The sequence below is a fragment of the Astatotilapia calliptera genome, chromosome 2, assembly GCF_900246225.1.
Source record: "Astatotilapia calliptera chromosome 2, fAstCal1.2, whole genome shotgun sequence".
Lineage (NCBI taxonomy): Eukaryota > Metazoa > Chordata > Actinopteri > Cichliformes > Cichlidae > Astatotilapia > Astatotilapia calliptera.
In genome coordinates this window covers 31048505-31065348 of record NC_039303.1, presented here as the reverse complement: position 1 = coordinate 31065348, position 16844 = coordinate 31048505, and the positions used below count along the sequence as shown (strand labels likewise).

Genomic DNA, 16844 nt, shown 5'->3' with positions numbered 1-16844 from the left:
TAATCAGGTCTATCTTTGCTGTGTCTTTTCTTTTTTATTTCAGCACATGGATCATATTGCCATGCCAGTATGTTTACACCTCAAGGTCATAGTTCAAAGAGTTATGAGAGTTAATGAGTTTTGAAGAGGAAAACAGCATGACTGATATGGTGGCCTGCAGCATTACTGGAGAATTCACCACCTTACTCTTTACAGCAAAGTCTTTACTGATGCCCTCTATTCATTTGCGTTTTGGGATGTTTTGCCTTAACCATCTAGGGCACTATAAATAAAACATCACTTTTTATCCCCCCTTAGAAAGCCTTGGAGAGAGCTGAAGACAATTTAATTTTAAAGTAAGCTCATGTTAAAGCAAGTGATCAAGCATACTTATTTATGTATTTATTTTTAATTGTGGTGTTTGATACTCCCAGTTGCACAAGTGACCCAGGACAGTAAAATATAAATTATAAACTAAATCATAAACACTGTTTATCCCATCGAATGTAGAAAAAACTCCCATGGTTGTTTACAGGCTTTTATTATTAAGGGGGACTCATAATATGATCTCTCAGGTAAATTATCTTATTTAGACCATACATTTTATTGGTTGGTTCACTTTACTGTGAAATATAATATTCCCTATTGGAAATGACAAATCTCGCGGTTTTAACGTAAAGTAAATGTAGCACTAAGGGTTGACGGCATTACAGCAGCGTTATTGGGGTGGTGTGTGTGTGTGTGTGTGTGTGTGTGTGTGTGTGTGTTAATAAAAATCAATCAGATCATGGTTACGGAGGTTTTAAGTCAGCCAACCAGGGGAAAGGAGCAAACACATATCTTCCTAAGCTCAGGCATCTCTATCCTGTTATAATGACTGCATATTTTTAGTGCAATACGTGTACTCGTATTTTCACATGTGCAGTGTGTTCAGCAGCCAGCAGCAGTAAACATGAATGTAGGCCTAATGTTACAGCTGGGTGTCAGGGATCAAAATCACACTCTCCTCTCTCCCACCGTCACCTAACGCATCGTGATCATTTCCTTCCAGCTAAGCCGATAAAGAAGGGTTTTATTACAGCTTGTAACCAACTGTTGAGAACTGGATATAGATGTCTATTTCCTCATTTTGCGGTTTTCTTCTTCACTACGCTTTCAACACACAACGACTAAATTGTGAAACGTAAAGTGGGACCCGAGTCTGAATCAGAACATATGGCGCTGCGTGGAGGGTGAATGATGTTGCACCCAGATCCGTGTAGTAACCGGCACACGTCACAGTGAAGGTGCATCAGAAATCTATTACATAACCCTACAGGGCGCGTTCATTGTGCTCTCAATTTAAAAAGCAAGGGGGAAAGGGAAAAGCACGAGTGACACCTAGTGGTCACGAGCTTAAGATGAAACCCTCCATCACTGGCATCATCCTGTGTGAGTTTTCATAAAAGCACACGTGCGTCCAGTGAAGGATCTGGGACTCAGGTAGCTACTTTATGACTTTAAATGGTAACAATGCGTTCAGTCTCCTTCCACTCACACATTTCTTTTGGCTACTCCACTGAGCCTCACTGTGCAGAGGCAGAGTGATGTTATAAGATTCATTTTTTGTTCTGCTGTCTCTGAACTCACCTTGTGAGTTGAAGACATGTCCCATCAAGCATGGCTGGTAGCATTAAAATGAGCTCCAGTGCCAATCGTAGCAAATTATAGGAGGCTGCGATGTGGAAACCTGAAGACTGCGCTGCACAAACATGCTCAGTAGTGCAACTTGGAAAAATTAAGGTTTAGCGTTTTGTTCAAATAGATATGAGCATGTCAGCGGAAGAAGCCACAGGCTACGACATGTGCCTTGTAGTCATTACATTTTGAAATTGTGTATTCATGTTATTCGTCTTTATTCTGCAGATAAGGAGGATTGGCAGAGACCTTTTTCTGGAACTTATGCATGAATAATTTAATAATCTATAGCACTTTTTTAAGTGCTTCAGTTTCAGTAAAATGACAATTTAAAGTGTACATACTCTGTTAAGCATACACTCTTACATTTAGAGCTCCAATGAGAAAGCCCCTGCTGACCAAAAGAGCACAAAGTGCTGTCTCAGATTTGTCAAAGACATCTTGATCCTCAAGACTTTATGGAAAATATTCTGTGGACCGATGAGACAAAAGCTGAACTTTTTGCATCTTATTACATCTGCTGTAAAACTAACACAGCATTTCATAAAATCACATCAAGAGTAAAAATGGTGGTGGTAGTTTGATGGTCTGTGGCTGCTTTGCTGCTTCAGCACCTGGATGACTTGCCGTAACTGATGGAACCATGAATTCTGCTTCCTATCAAAAAATCCTGAAAGAAAATGTTCGGCCATCAGTTTATGCTCTGAAGCTCAAGTGCACTTGATTTAAGCAGCAGAAACAGACCAAGTCCACCTCAGAATGGCTTAAAAAACAAGTAGATGATTATGGTGCGGCTGAAGCAAACTCTGGATTTAAAACTCACTGAGATGCTTTGGCGTGACTTTAAACAGGCCTTTCAGGCTTTAAAACACTCCAGTGTGGCTGAAATAAAACCATTGTGCAAAGAGTGGACCATAACTCCTCCACAGCGATGTGAAAGCCTCATTATCAGTTATCACAAACACTTGATTGCAGTTCTTGCTCCTGAGATTGGCACAACCAGTTATTAGGTTTAGGGGTGCTGCTTTTTCACACAGGATCCTGTGTGGTTGGATAACATTTTCTCTGAAATGAAATCAACGATTAAAAGCTGCATTTTGTATTTACATGGGCTATCTTTGTCTAATACTAAAGTTTGTTAGATAATCTGAAACATTTGTGACATATATGCTAAAATACTAAGAAACTGGGAAGGGCAAATACTTTTTCACAGCACTGTTGAACATACTTCCATGCAAACATGGTGTAAACTAGGGCAAAAATAAGGAACAAATTATTGAGAAGCTTATCTATAAGAGTACTGATTCAGAAATCTACTCTTGATTTCCTTGACCTGCTCTTTTTCCAGGTTGGGATGATTTCACATCATCTGTTCAAAAGGCAACTTGCTAAGGAACATTTAACCAAAATATTAATGGCAATATATGTGTATGCATTTGACCCTGTATGGATTGCAGTAAATTCAAAATAAATTCTCACTCATGCACCCAATTCTTGTTTTGTTAAGTCATTAAAGATGTATGCTGTACATTCACTCTATCCCAAAAAAAAAGGACTGGTCAAAGAAGTCATTAAAACCCCAAATTGCCATGACATTCATGCCCATGCCTTAGATCTTTTTGGCTATATCAAACTTTATAATCAGTTATATTTTAAAGTGAAATCTGAAGCCAATGAAACACAGTCAATAGCCAGCTTTTGCATTCTTAAACTCAAGATTCATCTAACTGGAAACAATGTTATCTGACACAAATATTTAAAGTATTTGGTGCCTTTCAAAGCTTTGAAGGAGCAGTTTTTTCCCCCCATAATGCCCTACAGTCTGCATGCTTTTTCAATTTAATGGCACACTCTTAAGATTAAATGGTTTGTATATCTCCTTTAGCTGTACCTGAAAGCAAAGCATTCATTATTACCACACTTTGTAAAGGCTCACCAAGACACAGGCTATCATTGTCTACTTCAGGTTTCCATGTATCCACTTGATTCCAACAGTAGTAATTAGTAAGTTTGGACAAATGTCAATATAGCATTATCTAGTTGTATTTGACCTACTGTGGGCAATGTTGCAGACAAAGCTATGGCATGAGACTTATTCCATATGAAACATTTACTGGTGACTGCAGGAGAGCACAAAAGTAAATGCTGAATTCTATTAGTTTCTTGTAGCCATCTGAGTTTCAGGAACCTGTATTGTGCATCAAATAATCCTCATCAAGATGCTTGAATATGCTAAAGCCACTTTTTAACTACGAGGCGCTCCCTGTGACCTGAAATCGTTGGCGTGCAGGCAAATCACAACAAACACGGCCGTGTTATACCGAGAATGTTTTTATTCAAAGTTTACTCCCCTTAGTGCTTCCAGTACACCGTACAACAGCATTATGTGAGCTGGGTAAGTGCAATGGAGGGTGCTCAACGATGAAGAGTAGCACGTTGCCATGCCAACAACAACACTAGGGTGGGTGTGTGTCATACAGTGAAATTAGAACCACAACTTTTCCACCAAGTTTTTTTCTTTTTTTACTTAAGTTTTAAAACAAAAAAAATTCAAAAATAAAAAAATCTGAAAAGGGATTTTACAGTAAGGGGGCAAAACTCCAACGACTTCCTGTCCACGGGTGGGGGAGGAGGGAGGGACAAATCTAGGTAACAGGTTAGAGGTCATCTTCTTCATCTGGGAGTGCTGTTTGTGATGCAACCTGGATATGGAAGAACAAAGTCATGTTTCAGATTGTTCCACATTTAGAAGATGCGCAAGTAAAATTTACAATATATTCATCCAAATCAGACAAATGAGTCTGTACAGTGATACTCACTTGAAGCTCTTCCTCATACTTAGCAGCAAGGGATGGGTCCATCTGGACCTCTGGGGGAGCAAGGGCAGGCATTGCCACAAACTCCAGGTTGGGATCACCGATCAACTTCCTTGCTAACCACAGGAAAGGCTTCTCAAAGTTGTAGTTACTTTTGGCAGAAATGTCGTAGTACTGTGGGTAGAACAATTTGCAGCAGTTAGAAATTACAAAACTCAAAAGTTTATTCTACAATTCAAAAATACACATTTTTGCAAGCAGTTATTACCTGCAGGTTCTTCTTGCGGTGAAACACAATGCTCTTGGCTTTGACTTTCCTGTCTTTGATGTCCACCTTGTTGCCACAAAGAACAATGGGAATGTTCTCACAGACACGGACCAGGTCACGATGCCAGTTGGGCACGTTCTTATAGGTGACTCGAGAAGTGACGTCGAACATGATGATAGCACACTGAGCTGTTGAGGAAGCAAGAAAGCATTAATGTATTGTTCAGCTAAAGCCAAGGTACATGAATTTTAAAAACGTGACACTTGAGCAGTGTGCGAAGGATGCAAGGAGCACCTTGAATGTAGTAGCCATCTCTCAGGCCTCCAAACTTCTCCTGACCAGCTGTGTCCCACACATTATACTTGATCGCTCCTCTGTTGGTGTGGAAAATCAGTGGGTGCACCTCTACTCCAAGAGTAGCTGAAATTTCAAGCAAAGACATAATGAATAAGGAGAATGAAGGTGTAAATGGTGATGAGATAAAGGCCATGCAGGACATGTTGCTCCCTGTAGTTCCATTTAACACATTTGGTATCTTACATCCTGCTTTCAAATCTATTACCACATCCAGACTAAAAGAATGAGCTGATTTCCTTCCTGGCAAGCGAGTACTTACCAACATATTTCTTCTCAAACTCTCCTGTGATATGCCTCTTCACGAAAGTCGTTTTCCCGGTGCCTCCATCTCCTACCAACACCAACTGCGATGCAGAACGTACAGTTAGTCTAGACTGGTTGGTACTGGTTCACCACACTGACCGTTGTTAGCACAGATAGCGGTGCTTCATTTAGTTAAAAGGCTGAGAAATGGAACATCAATTTATGTTAGATAGCAAGCACTTACCTTAAACACCGCCACCGGAACACACTGTGCCATTGAGTCCGCCGTGGTTGCGACTTTTCTGTTAAACAAAACGAGGCGGGATGGTTGATTAGCACGTTGTCCGTCAACACCAACTAGCAGTGCTAGCAACTACTTTAAATGGCATTTCAAGAAGATAAAATATGACATAAGCTATGATTTGTTGAGATGTTATTTTGGTCCTTTGAGCAGTTTTCTACGATTTGATCGTTTAGCTAAACTCCATAGCTTGTTACATAGCCATAACTTCTAGCATTTTCCATCCAAGCTAACGTTCACGCACACGTAACGAGTAAACGTGTAACGGTGCAGCTATGTTGTGGAAAAAGGTTTAATTCATGTTGTGTGTCCAATGTGTATTTGCGTTCAATCGAAAATTCGAAAGCGCGCTTCTAAATGCGTATTTCAATACCAACGGCTGCTAGCTAGGAAAGCTAAAAACGTTAGAGTGAGTGCGCCACACGACGGGCGAGCGCACTTTTTCTTGTTCGACTGAAACAATCCGACTGGAAGCCCATCTAATGTGTTCCACGCTACACTCCAAGTCAAACCCAGCCTAAATAATTCTCTACACATAAATGCAACTCCACGCATCCACAATATATTTTGCCAAAAATACTGAATATGTATTTACAGGAATACGCGCGAGTCCCAAGAACAAAGCAGAAAAAATGAGGGTTAGCCGTGCATGCTAACCCGTTAGCTAGCACAGCATGGAAGCCATTCTTTTCATCGAGCTAACAGCTAGTTAGCCGCATAAGAAAAACCACCGGCCTTCCCCAGCTGCCCCATTCCTCACGTGGATACAGCTACAAAATCGCAAAGTTAAAGTTGCCCATTGTTTTAACTGACTTTTTATCCCAACGAATGCAAACTTGAAATATATGATAGCCCGCATTGTGAGAGGAATTCAGAGACTCACCGGTAACACTTCGAAGAGAGGAAAGAGTAAATGGCTGCGTTCGCGGGAGATTCAGCGTGGACTATGAGTCAGTTTCCGCCCTTATCATGTGACCCTTGCAGCGGCAAAAACGCATCAAGAAGCAACACGGTCCTAACTGAACGTGATTCAGCATTCAGTCTTTATTTAAACACACTTATCCAACCCTAAAAGACATTCACATGTAGCTAGAAAAGCACAATTTCCCACTACAGACAAGCAGCTGAGGCTGGGCAGCTGGGTATGGTTACGAGCTGTTTATTTCTGAGAGCCCAATACCCAAAATGTTTAGTGTTAGCCAAAGCTTCGTAGGTCAGACCAAGTAATGTTGGTACACTTACCACACAAAAGTCAGTGAATGAAAAGTTATTTTCTTTCTTTGTGTACTACAAAAATAATAATCAATTTCTATAACTACCATTTGTTTACCAGAGCTGGCTTCAAAAACACAAGTGCGTTTTAATTTCGAAAACTAGAATGACATGGTTGAAAGTCAGTTGGTCAGTTTTTTATTTATTAAGCAACTCGAAAACGCAGATAATCCAGTGAACCCTGAATAACCATATTTAATTATATATATTTTTTTCTATTGACTAAAAATTTAAAAGTAATTTATTTGCATCACAACTGCAGCCGGCAATAGTTACACTGGAGGCTACAACCATCTAACAATAGCCTAATAAACCATTAAAAACACAGTCATTAACTCACTTAACATAAGGGATTTGGTCCAACAAGAGTCAAGTTTTGGATATAATATAAAAGACAAAAAAACCCACAAAACACATCTTCTCAGTTTCAGAGGTTTTTCCCCTTTAATTTCAATTCGGTTAGTTAAATTTGCAACAGGTCTGTCAATATCTTTAAAACAAACATTTCAAATAATATACTCTTATATTGCAAGCTTTGACGTGCTACAGCTCAACATCAAAAAAGTACAACTACACCCAAGAGGCATACAATTTGTGCGTTTTTTATAGAATTTCCTCAGTGTATGAGGCTTTACCACTCGGAACCCGCTGGCATAACTGTAAAACCGCCAGTAATCTCTTTAAATGCATATCAGGAGGACATACAGGACCTTCCCACAGTGAGTCTATCTGTACAGATAGTCTGCTTGTATGTTGGCTGCTATCTCAGCCTCCCATCGGTCTCCGTTGTTGAGTAGCTTCTCCTTGTTGTATAGCAGCTCCTCGTGGGTCTCTGTGGAGAACTCGAAGTTCGGACCCTGAAGAAGGAATTCAATTTTTTTTAAAGACATTAACTGTCTGTTTTGAAGGAGGGTTGGGTAGAATAGTGGAGTTTTTCAGTTGTAAATTTATTGTACTGAACTAGAGTAAAGACAGTGAAAGATCCCCACATTATCATTTGCTTGTTCAGCTTCATCAAACTTGGAGGACACTTGTTTTTACCTCAACAATGGCATCAACAGGACAGGCTTCCTGGCAGAAGCCGCAGTAGATGCACTTGGTCATGTCGATGTCATAGCGTGTGGTCCGCCTGCTGCCATCGGCTCGAGTCTCAGCTTCAATAGTGATAGCCTGAGATCAATAGAGAAAGGAAAGGGAAGCATCATGTTTATTGGCACAACAGTAGGAAGCATTCAAATATCAGCAACATTCATTTTACAGACATTTTGAGAACTGACTACAAACAAACAAATAAATAATACATAATCTAGATAATGTTTTAGCATAAGTGCCCAAATTGAGGTATTTCAAAACAGCTACTGAGTGAAGAGACATTACACCCCTGTTTACCTTCAGAACTGTCTCACTCTCACCCATGTTTTCTTCTGGAAAATGTGAAATATGTACAGTGATTTTTTTTAAATATGTGCAACACCACATTGGGTAGAGAATTTTATACAATTTTAGTATGACCACATTTATTCTTCAGCACAGCCTGAACTCTCTTAGGCAGTGTTCATATCATTTCTTTAAGCAGTTGTCAGGAATAGTTCTTCAGGCGTCTTCAGAGCCATTAAGCTTTTCTTTGGATGTTGGTTGGCTTTTGTTCCGTTCTCTATCTAGATGATCCCACGCTGCTTCAATAATGTCGAGGTTCAGGCTCTGGGGAGGCCGATCCATGACTGACAGAAACGTACAGAGTGGAACACTATCTAGGTATGCTTCTACTGAATGGCAGCGTCCTGGGGATAATTACCATGCTGAAAAATGAAGCCAATCAGATCAAAATCTGATTATACTTTTCTGGGTTCATAATTACATCCATTTTGACCAGATCTCCAACACCTTTGGCTTAAAGGCAGCCCCAAACCATGACAGAGCCTTCACCGTGTGTAGACACTCACTGCTGTAGCTCTCTTCCGACCTCCTCTGCATGTCATGATGACAATTTAGACTAAATATGGAGCCATCACTCCATCAAACCTTTTGCCCCTGATTTTCAGTCCCAGTTCCCGATTAACTTGGCATACCTCAGCCTCTTTTCTTTGTTTGCATTCCTTAACACTATCCCTGCTAATAATGAAATGTTCCAGCAGTCTATGTTTTCCCATCAAGCAATAGTTTAAACTTTAAGTTTTTGTTCTTTCTTTTGAGATATACATGTATTCATATAACCAAAACATCCTGAATGATTAGCAATTCATGATCCACTGGTAGCTTCAAAACAATAATCTGGTTTCAAGAATGTTTCTTGACAGACACCCTACCACTGAGCCCATTTTTGGTCAGGTTTTGGTGAACAGTAGATGGATAGAGTGTAGAGCAAGATGCATTTCTTAGGTCCTGTCTCAGATCTTTCCCGGATATAAAAAGTGTCTTATGACACAATTTAAAATGGATTCTTTGCTAAATTGTTATGTGTAAGCTGTAGGCACAGCAACGGCTCATCCTTAGGTGTTTTTTTTTGTCTTGAATGATTCATTCATGAGTGCTAAGTGGCTTAAGAAAAAAAGTATTCCTCAGAAAGTGGTTAGGTACAGGACTAGAGTGCATCGAAAATAAGGGAAAAAGCAGCCAATGTACACAGAAACAGAAAGCCATTGCTGAAGAGCTCTTTAATAAATTACAAGAAAATCCTGCTGGTCTGAAGCAAAATAGAAATCAATGAGGGCTGACTGAAGACTTTTTCATAGTACTGCAGATGCAACAAGGTGCTTAGAAGCTTAGAAGCACTTGAAACCACATGAGAGCACAAGGCAGTTCTGGTGAGATTTGGGGATTATGGAAGTTATTTGTGTCAACAATACTCGGATAGAAGGTGATGTTTAAATGAGCGGTAAATGTGTTCAAAAATATCTGCCACACTATTGCACTTGTGCCCACTCTAGCCTCAGTTTCCTGTTCTCAGCTGGAAACCTTCAGCTGCTGTGACTGGTCTGCTTCAAGGTTTCAACATGTTGTGTTTTCAGAAATGCTCTTCTTTTCTTACAGTGGTTGAAAAAGCGGTTATTCAATGTCTTTTTATCAGTCCCAGAGAACTGCCGCTGCCAAACCATCAGTTTCTAAAAACCCTCAAACCTGATCATCCATGGCTAACAGCTATGCCATGTCAAAGTGATGTCATTCATTTTTCTCGTTCCGTATAACGCTTTGTTTGTACTTCAGTACATCTTCTAGACAACCTCAACATGTCAAAAAAACCAAAACACAACTATCATAATAAAAGGGACTGTGTGTGTATGCGTTTACCTGAGCAGGGCAGATAGCCTCACAAAGCTTACAGGCAATGCAGCGCTCCTCTCCGTTAGGATAGCGGCGGAGGGCGTGCTCCCCACGAAAGCGGGGCGACAGAGGACCCTTCTCAAATGGGTAGTTGATGGTGGCAGGTTCACGGAACAGATAACTCATGGTCATTGCCAAACCTGCGTGAAGGCAAAGAATAAAATAAATAAATAAATAATAATTAAAAATTTAAAAAAAACTTAAAGGGCCCACTGTCTCTGACACACATTGATTTGCAAGATTTGAGTTAGTTGAAAAGAGGTCAATTACTCACCTGTACTGAGGAATGTACTGTTTAAAGGCGTATGAAGCCTGAGTTTTTGACTCATATGAATAAGATGGATGTATACTGACCTCATTAACTTAATTTCTGGCCATGATTAATAACAGTAGATAAACAAATCAGGCACTTTATATAGATACACTTTGGTAGAACTGGGTTGGAGCCCCTTCTGCCATCAGAATTGCTGTAATTCTATTCACATAGATTCAACAAGGTGCTGGAGCCTTTCCTCTCAGATTTTGGTCCATATAGACATGATAGCATCACACAGTTGCTGCAGGTTTGTCAGCTGCACATTCACATTGTGAATCTCCTGATGGATCACATCCCAAATTTGCTGTTAAACTGACATCTCGTGACTGTGGAGGTCATTTAGGTGGTGGTTTAGTGAACATTGTTGCAGTCAAGAAACCAGTTTGAGATGATTTGAGCTTTGTGACATGGAGCATTACAGGCTACAAATCTAGGCTATCAGCACAGAAAACACAATCAACGGGACCTCTGAAGAGCTCGGTCCAAAGCAGGGTTGTGGCAGCCCGGTCAGTGATGGATCTCATGTCTGTTGGCAGCTCCTGAGCATTTACATACTCTGACAGAAGAATAAAAGGAGAGAGGAGTAGAAGAGTAAATACAAATTTGGCATGCTGATGTGGTCACTGCACTGGAGATTCATATATATGTACAGCTCTTGGTGTGTGTACTCACTGTAGCCGTCTCTCTGCACACTGAGACTCAGCGGGCGAATTGCACCGCAGCCATATCCAAATGTACCTGGAGAGACATACACGTGTGATCTGAATATTTTGTGCACTTAAATATTACTGTGTTAATGACACCTGCATTAGTACCTTGTTTGGAGTAGCAGTGGAGAAGACGTAGACTCAGTGCTGCAGACATCTGAGCAGAGAAAGCTTTTAAAAGAGTAAAGAATAGTTAGAAGAATGAAGATTCTCAGAGTAAACGTGAAAAAAGAAATTCACAACTGCACAATACCCAAGAGCTGCATCTGAGCCTCTACAGGCCTCACATAGCATGTTAAATGTTAAAGTTCATGACAGTATAATTAGAAAAAGACTGAACAACTGTGGCTTGTTAGTAGTGGCCGCTAGGAGGAAGCTTCTTCTCTAAAAAGAACAAGACGACATGGTTGAAGTTGGTAAAGCTGCCCTTGAAGAAGACTTCTGGAGCACAGTTTTTTTTAAAAGATGAGACTAAAGTGGAGGTTTGGTCATAATGCACAGCAGTAACTTCAGCAAAAATCAAACACAGCACAAACACCTCAAACCAACTGTTCAATCATGCTGGTGCAAGGTTTCTGATTTGAGCTTGTTTTGTAGCCACGAGAGATAGGCACCTGCAAGGTGCCTAACTCCTCCGTATGTCAGAGTTTTGTAGAGTCAAATGTGAGGCCGTCTGTCCAACAGCTAAAGCTTCTCCTAAATTAGGCCATGCAACAGGATAATGAGCCCAAGCACAGCAGCAAATCTACTGCATGGAAGTCCAGACCTCAACCTGACAGAAATGCTGTGTATAAAGAAATGCTTGCTAATGCCAATGAATTGAAGCAGCTGAAGTTACTGCTGTTAACTACTGGCTCTGTAAACTACTCATAGAATGATTGTGATGTTGAACTAAAACAAATGCCTGAATCCTACATTGTGGATATCCTACTGTGGTGATCTGAAATGTGATTTAAAATCAGAGTTTTTTCTTTTGTATATTTTATTTTACATCCAGGAGTTAATATATGCTAAAGAGCAGAGGTGTGGACTCGAGTCACATGACTTGGACTCGAGTCAGACTCGAGTCATTAATTTTATGACTTTAGACTTGACTTGAAAAAATGTTCTAAGACTTGTGACTTGACTTGGACTTTTACACCAATGACTTGGGACTTGAATTGGACTTGAACCGGTTTACTTGAAAAGACTTGATATTTTACCCCAAATATAAAATTTAACATGCATATTATATAGAGATTGAAAATGTGATGTCATTCAGGGGTAAAACCGCAAAGGATTCTGGGAACTCGTGGCAAGAGGTACTAGCGCACGCAGGCTTTCAATTGAAATCAGTCACACAGCGATAAAAAGAAACACAAAAATGTCAAGAAGCCGTTGTATTATTAACTGCAATAGCCGGTCGCATGACAGCCACGGGAAGCCGACGGGTAAAGAGATCGGTTGTTATCGGATTACGACGTTGAAGAGAAATTGTTCGAGCCATGTTTCCGAAGTAACAAAGACGCGACGGATGGCCTGGATTGCAGCCATTCAAAGATCAAATATAACGTCCCAGAACACTCCAGCTCACAGGTTAGTCTGCTCCAAGCATTTACACGAAGGTCAGTGTTTTTTAGTAGTTAATACGTCATTTTCATAACATAATTAGTGATATAGGTTACAAGCAAGTCTGGCGCTGAACAGAAATTGTCGCGCTATGCTCCTTTGTTTATTGTGCATAAATAGTGAATTGTCCTGACACAATATTGCGTTTCGCCTCTGTTATTATGGTACATTGACAAAAACATATACTTTTATTCACAGGATAAAACAGGTTTTTGTATCACTAATTGCCCAGTGCGATTACAGCATACAGTATTATTGTCACTGCTACATTTCTGTGATGGGTACCAGAAATTATTTCCACTACTGATTAATTACCGTTGAGCTCAAAGGTCCTATTAATAAACGGTTAACGAATGTGTATTTATGACGACAATTTGTGAGACTGGTAAACTTATGGTACGATGGTCTTTCGTTCTACACGGTGCGTTTCAAGGTCCTGCACCCATCCGTCGGTAAACTGTACCTGGGCTTGTTGCAGTGACCTGAAGTTACTAAGCTTCATGAGTGTGTGCACTCACTCCAAGAACCGTATAATTATAAATATGCATATAAATATGCTACGATGAGATAGCTGACTTCATCTAACTAGCAAATGTTGTCCAGGCTACGTTGGTGATACAGTTTTTTTTAATATGTATGATATTTTTGTCATGCGATTTTAAAGCTGGTCCTACAACCGCATCCAAGAATAACATGCAGCTTATCTCAGAACTGTCGGTGAAAATTATTCTTGGAGCTAGGTTTAATTGAGCTGCATTTTATAGAGGTGCAATTTCACAATTTGTGTATATTTTCTAAGTTCACTATTTTGTCATGTGTTGAGAAAAACAGAGATTTTAAAATTACATGGTCTAATATTTACATTTAGCATATAACTGCAACATGCTTTTTTTCGGGTTTTTTTAAAGACTCGAAAGGACTTGAAATTCAAAGTTTAAGACTTGTAACTTGACTCGGACTTTTACACCAGTGACTTGAGACTCGACTCGGACTTGCCTGACATTACTTGAGACTTGACTTGAGACTTGAGGATAAAGACTTGAGACTTACTTGAGACTTGCAAAACAATGACTTGGTCCCACCTCTGCTAAAGAGTATACATTTTCATTATGTACATTTATGTACTGTCGCATACTAAGTGTAATTACATAGTTATTGCCTGAGACTATTGTTGTTGAATGAAAAACTCAAAGAAGGTTTCAGCAGTGGACCTGTGTGAAATCAGCAACTTGCAAAAATAAATCAAAACGGGGGTTAGTGATTCTGAGAAAAGCAATCGCAACAAAGTTCAACATTTAACCATCTGAGCAGCTTTACTAATGAAATTATATCAGACTTCAGAATTTATATGCAGTGAGATTTACTGATCAATGATCAAAGGGGAGATTTATGTCATTTATGCCAAATGTATTCTGGGATTTGGATCCAACAAGTAAAGTATGCATATTACGCACACACACACAAGCACACATGCAGCTATTACCCATTTCTTATTTTTATACTTATTTTATACCTATATTTTTTACACTTGTTTTTTACACTTGTTTTTATACTTATTTTTTTCCAGAACTTCAAGCATTACTTGTTTTGTTGTGTTTCTCAATGTTCTGAAGCTTGCAATCCATTTCTTTCTGTTTTATCTCCTTTAACCTTTTCTCTTGAAGAAACTCTACATTTGTGTGCAGTCTCTTATCACACCTTGCTTTCAGCACTCTGTATTTTATCTCCATGTCTTGGAGTTTGCATTGCATCTCTCTCTGTTTTATGCCCTGTTGTTTCTTCTCTTGGAGGATTTCTTTTTTTTCCCCCCAGAGCTTCACCAGGCGTTACTTGCATCTGCTGATTCCTTTTGTCTGTTTCTTGGAGATCCCATTCTTTCCATCCATCCATTCGCTTCCACTTATCCTTTTCAGGGTCGCGGGGGGGCGCTGGAGCCTATCCCAGCTGTCATAGGGCGAGAGGCGGGGTACACCCTGGACAGGTCGCCAGTCTGTCGCAGGGCCAACACACAGGGACAAACAACCATTCGCACTCACATTCATTTGCACATTCACACCTAGTGACAATTTGGATTATCCAATTAACCTATCCCCACAAGCTGCATGTCTTTGGACGTCCAAAGACATGCAGCTTGTGGGGATAGGTTAATGCACGGTGGTTAGCACTGTTGCCGCACAGCAAGAAGGTCCTGAGTTCAATTCCACCATCAGGCCGGGGTCTTTCTGTGTGGAGTTTGCATGTTCTCCCCGTGTTTGCGTGGGTTCTCTCCGGGTACTCCCATTCTTTTTCCTCAATAATACTTCCCTTTTCTTGAAGCTAGTAGGACTTTTTTTTTTTTTTAATTGGGCGCTCTTTTTCTCATTTTCTTGCATCAGGAACATAATTTTCAGGTTACTGCAAAGTCCCGTAAAACACTCCCTTTTCACCTGACTGTAAAGGGTTCGCTCAGTGGAGCCAATATTGCAGCAAATATTTTTATAAATGTCGTATTAACCCAGAAAAGCTTCTCTACAACAAGAGAGGAGTGAAAAAAGGGAGACAGACTGCCAGCTGATCCGAGTCATCCTGTAATCTGGCGCCCCAAATCCCAACTATTACGTTAGCGATTTGCTACATTCACGGGACGCTGTTTGAATCGGAAGAAATGCACTCTCGGATTATCCCTCGATTATTGACCAGTATTCGCCGTGTAAAATCGTAAAATACACAGGAAAGTCGATCAGCTGAAAAACCTATAAGCAGGGACATTACATAAAGACCTTAGTATTTCTTAACATGTAAACCCAGAGAGAAATCAGTCGATGCCTTTACTGTATCGGTGCTAGTATAAAAATACGTATACGATCAAAAAACAATCCACCACAGAGGTTTAATCTGAACTACCTGTGTTTTTCGGACACATGAAGGACCAGCTGTCCTGACCAATGACAGGATAAAGCCTTTAACCCAGCCGCTGGTTCTAACATACAGTCTACACGATTCACCTGAACGCCTCCTTTCAAATAGCATAACAGTTAGCAAAATTAGGCTCTGGTACACTAATGCTGCCAGGCTAATTTCTTTAATTAAGCTTTATTTAGTTTTTATATATTTCCGTTCAGATGAAAAATGTTTTAATGCGCTAAGCATTCCTCATAAAGGTAAACTCATCGGTCAGCAACTTTGCAACCATGTTAGCCAGTTAATTTACGGTAATTTAGTATAATCGAGCTAACATGACAATAAGATGAACATAGCCTATTCTCAATGCTAGCTAATTTGCGTCATTATTAATGTAAATCTCTTTTAGACTTACCACTGGCACAAGTTTATGATGATCAACACTAAGGAGGCAATAGTCCCTAAACTGTGCAATGCTATTAATGCTGCATTCAAGGCCTCCACGTTGATGTTGTATTCACCGTCACCTAGGAAATCGCAACATTATTTTACCTTTGACAAGAGTTATACATTTAATAACGAAAAGAAAGAAAGACAAGTGACAAGACTGTTTGCTGTTCTGTTGAATAAGCCTTTAACTGTGAAAGCTAAACCAGGGAAACTATGAAAAGATTGGAAAGCCACGCTGAACACTAAATAAACTGTATGGTTATTCTGCAGCTCTCAGCTTCAGAAACAAATAGCAGAAACGTCGCCTACCCGTGTCCGTCTTTGGACTGGAACATCTCGTGGAAAGGGAACTAGGCCTTCTTGTTTCCCACCCGCAATTAGGAAGTCCTATAAATGACAGAAAAGCCCCAATTGCACAATTATCACTTATATGTGATGACTGATGAATCATATTTAAGCAGTTTAACGGCATTTTCATGACAGTAAAAAAAAACAAAACAAAACAAAACAAACCACTCCATAATTTTATCGTCATTGTTTGTGACGCGGAAGTTTATGTGAAAACTGCATTTGTGACGGTGAGAAATGAAGGCGTGGTGAACAAATGAGAGCATATGAGAGAAAGCAAGAGAGAGAGAGAGAGGAAGTT

At 40.0% G+C, this 16844-nt stretch overlaps 2 protein-coding genes across 3 annotated transcripts; both read right to left on the bottom strand.

Annotated features, from left to right (window-relative positions):
- Nucleotides 1-3969: 3969 nt before the first annotated feature.
- On the bottom strand, nucleotides 3970-6640 carry ran (RAN, member RAS oncogene family). Its single transcript, XM_026142602.1, has 7 exons — nucleotides 6525-6640; nucleotides 5585-5642; nucleotides 5357-5441; nucleotides 5035-5160; nucleotides 4741-4928; nucleotides 4476-4646; nucleotides 3970-4358 (listed from the first exon to the last, which is right to left on the bottom strand). The coding sequence occupies exons 2-7, from the start codon at nucleotides 5615-5617 to the stop codon at nucleotides 4314-4316; spliced, it is 648 nt and encodes a 215-aa protein (XP_025998387.1). The 5' UTR covers nucleotides 5618-5642; nucleotides 6525-6640; the 3' UTR covers nucleotides 3970-4313.
- A 691-nt stretch (nucleotides 6641-7331) lies between these two features.
- ndufs8b (NADH:ubiquinone oxidoreductase core subunit S8b) lies at nucleotides 7332-16801 on the bottom strand. Of its 2 annotated transcripts, XM_026142589.1 has the most exons (8): nucleotides 16505-16567; nucleotides 16161-16272; nucleotides 11366-11428; nucleotides 11223-11288; nucleotides 11017-11106; nucleotides 10202-10374; nucleotides 7955-8083; nucleotides 7332-7770 (listed from the first exon to the last, which is right to left on the bottom strand). In XM_026142589.1, the coding sequence occupies exons 3-8, from the start codon at nucleotides 11412-11414 to the stop codon at nucleotides 7639-7641; spliced, it is 639 nt and encodes a 212-aa protein (XP_025998374.1). In that variant the 5' UTR covers nucleotides 11415-11428; nucleotides 16161-16272; nucleotides 16505-16567; the 3' UTR covers nucleotides 7332-7638. The 2 variants fall into 2 exon arrangements, with proteins under 2 accessions (XP_025998374.1, XP_025998367.1); XM_026142582.1 differs by lacking the exon at nucleotides 16161-16272 and having other exon boundaries at nucleotides 16505-16801.
- Nucleotides 16802-16844: the final 43 nt, after the last annotated feature.

Bases quoted from the DNA above. Each gene is read 5' to 3' on its own strand.
- ndufs8b (XM_026142582.1), bottom strand. From the start codon at position 16,730: ATGACGATAAAATTATGGAGTGGTTTGTTTTGTTTTGTTTTGTTTTTT. The intron at 10,375-11,016 runs GTCCCGTTGATT...GCCTTCACGCAG, and splicing joins TTGGACCGAGCTCTTCAGAG to GTTTGGCAATGACCATGAGT. The intron at 7,771-7,954 runs GTAAAAACAAGT...TTCCTTCTTCAG, and splicing joins CTGTTGATGCCATTGTTGAG to GGTCCGAACTTCGAGTTCTC.
- ran (XM_026142602.1), bottom strand. From the start codon at position 5,617: ATGGCACAGTGTGTTCCGGTGGCGGTGTTTAAG. The intron at 5,442-5,584 runs GTAAGTGCTTGC...TCTGCATCGCAG, and splicing joins TTCCGGTGGCGGTGTTTAAG to TTGGTGTTGGTAGGAGATGG. The intron at 4,647-4,740 runs GTAATAACTGCT...TTCTACCCACAG, and splicing joins ACCGCAAGAAGAACCTGCAG to TACTACGACATTTCTGCCAA.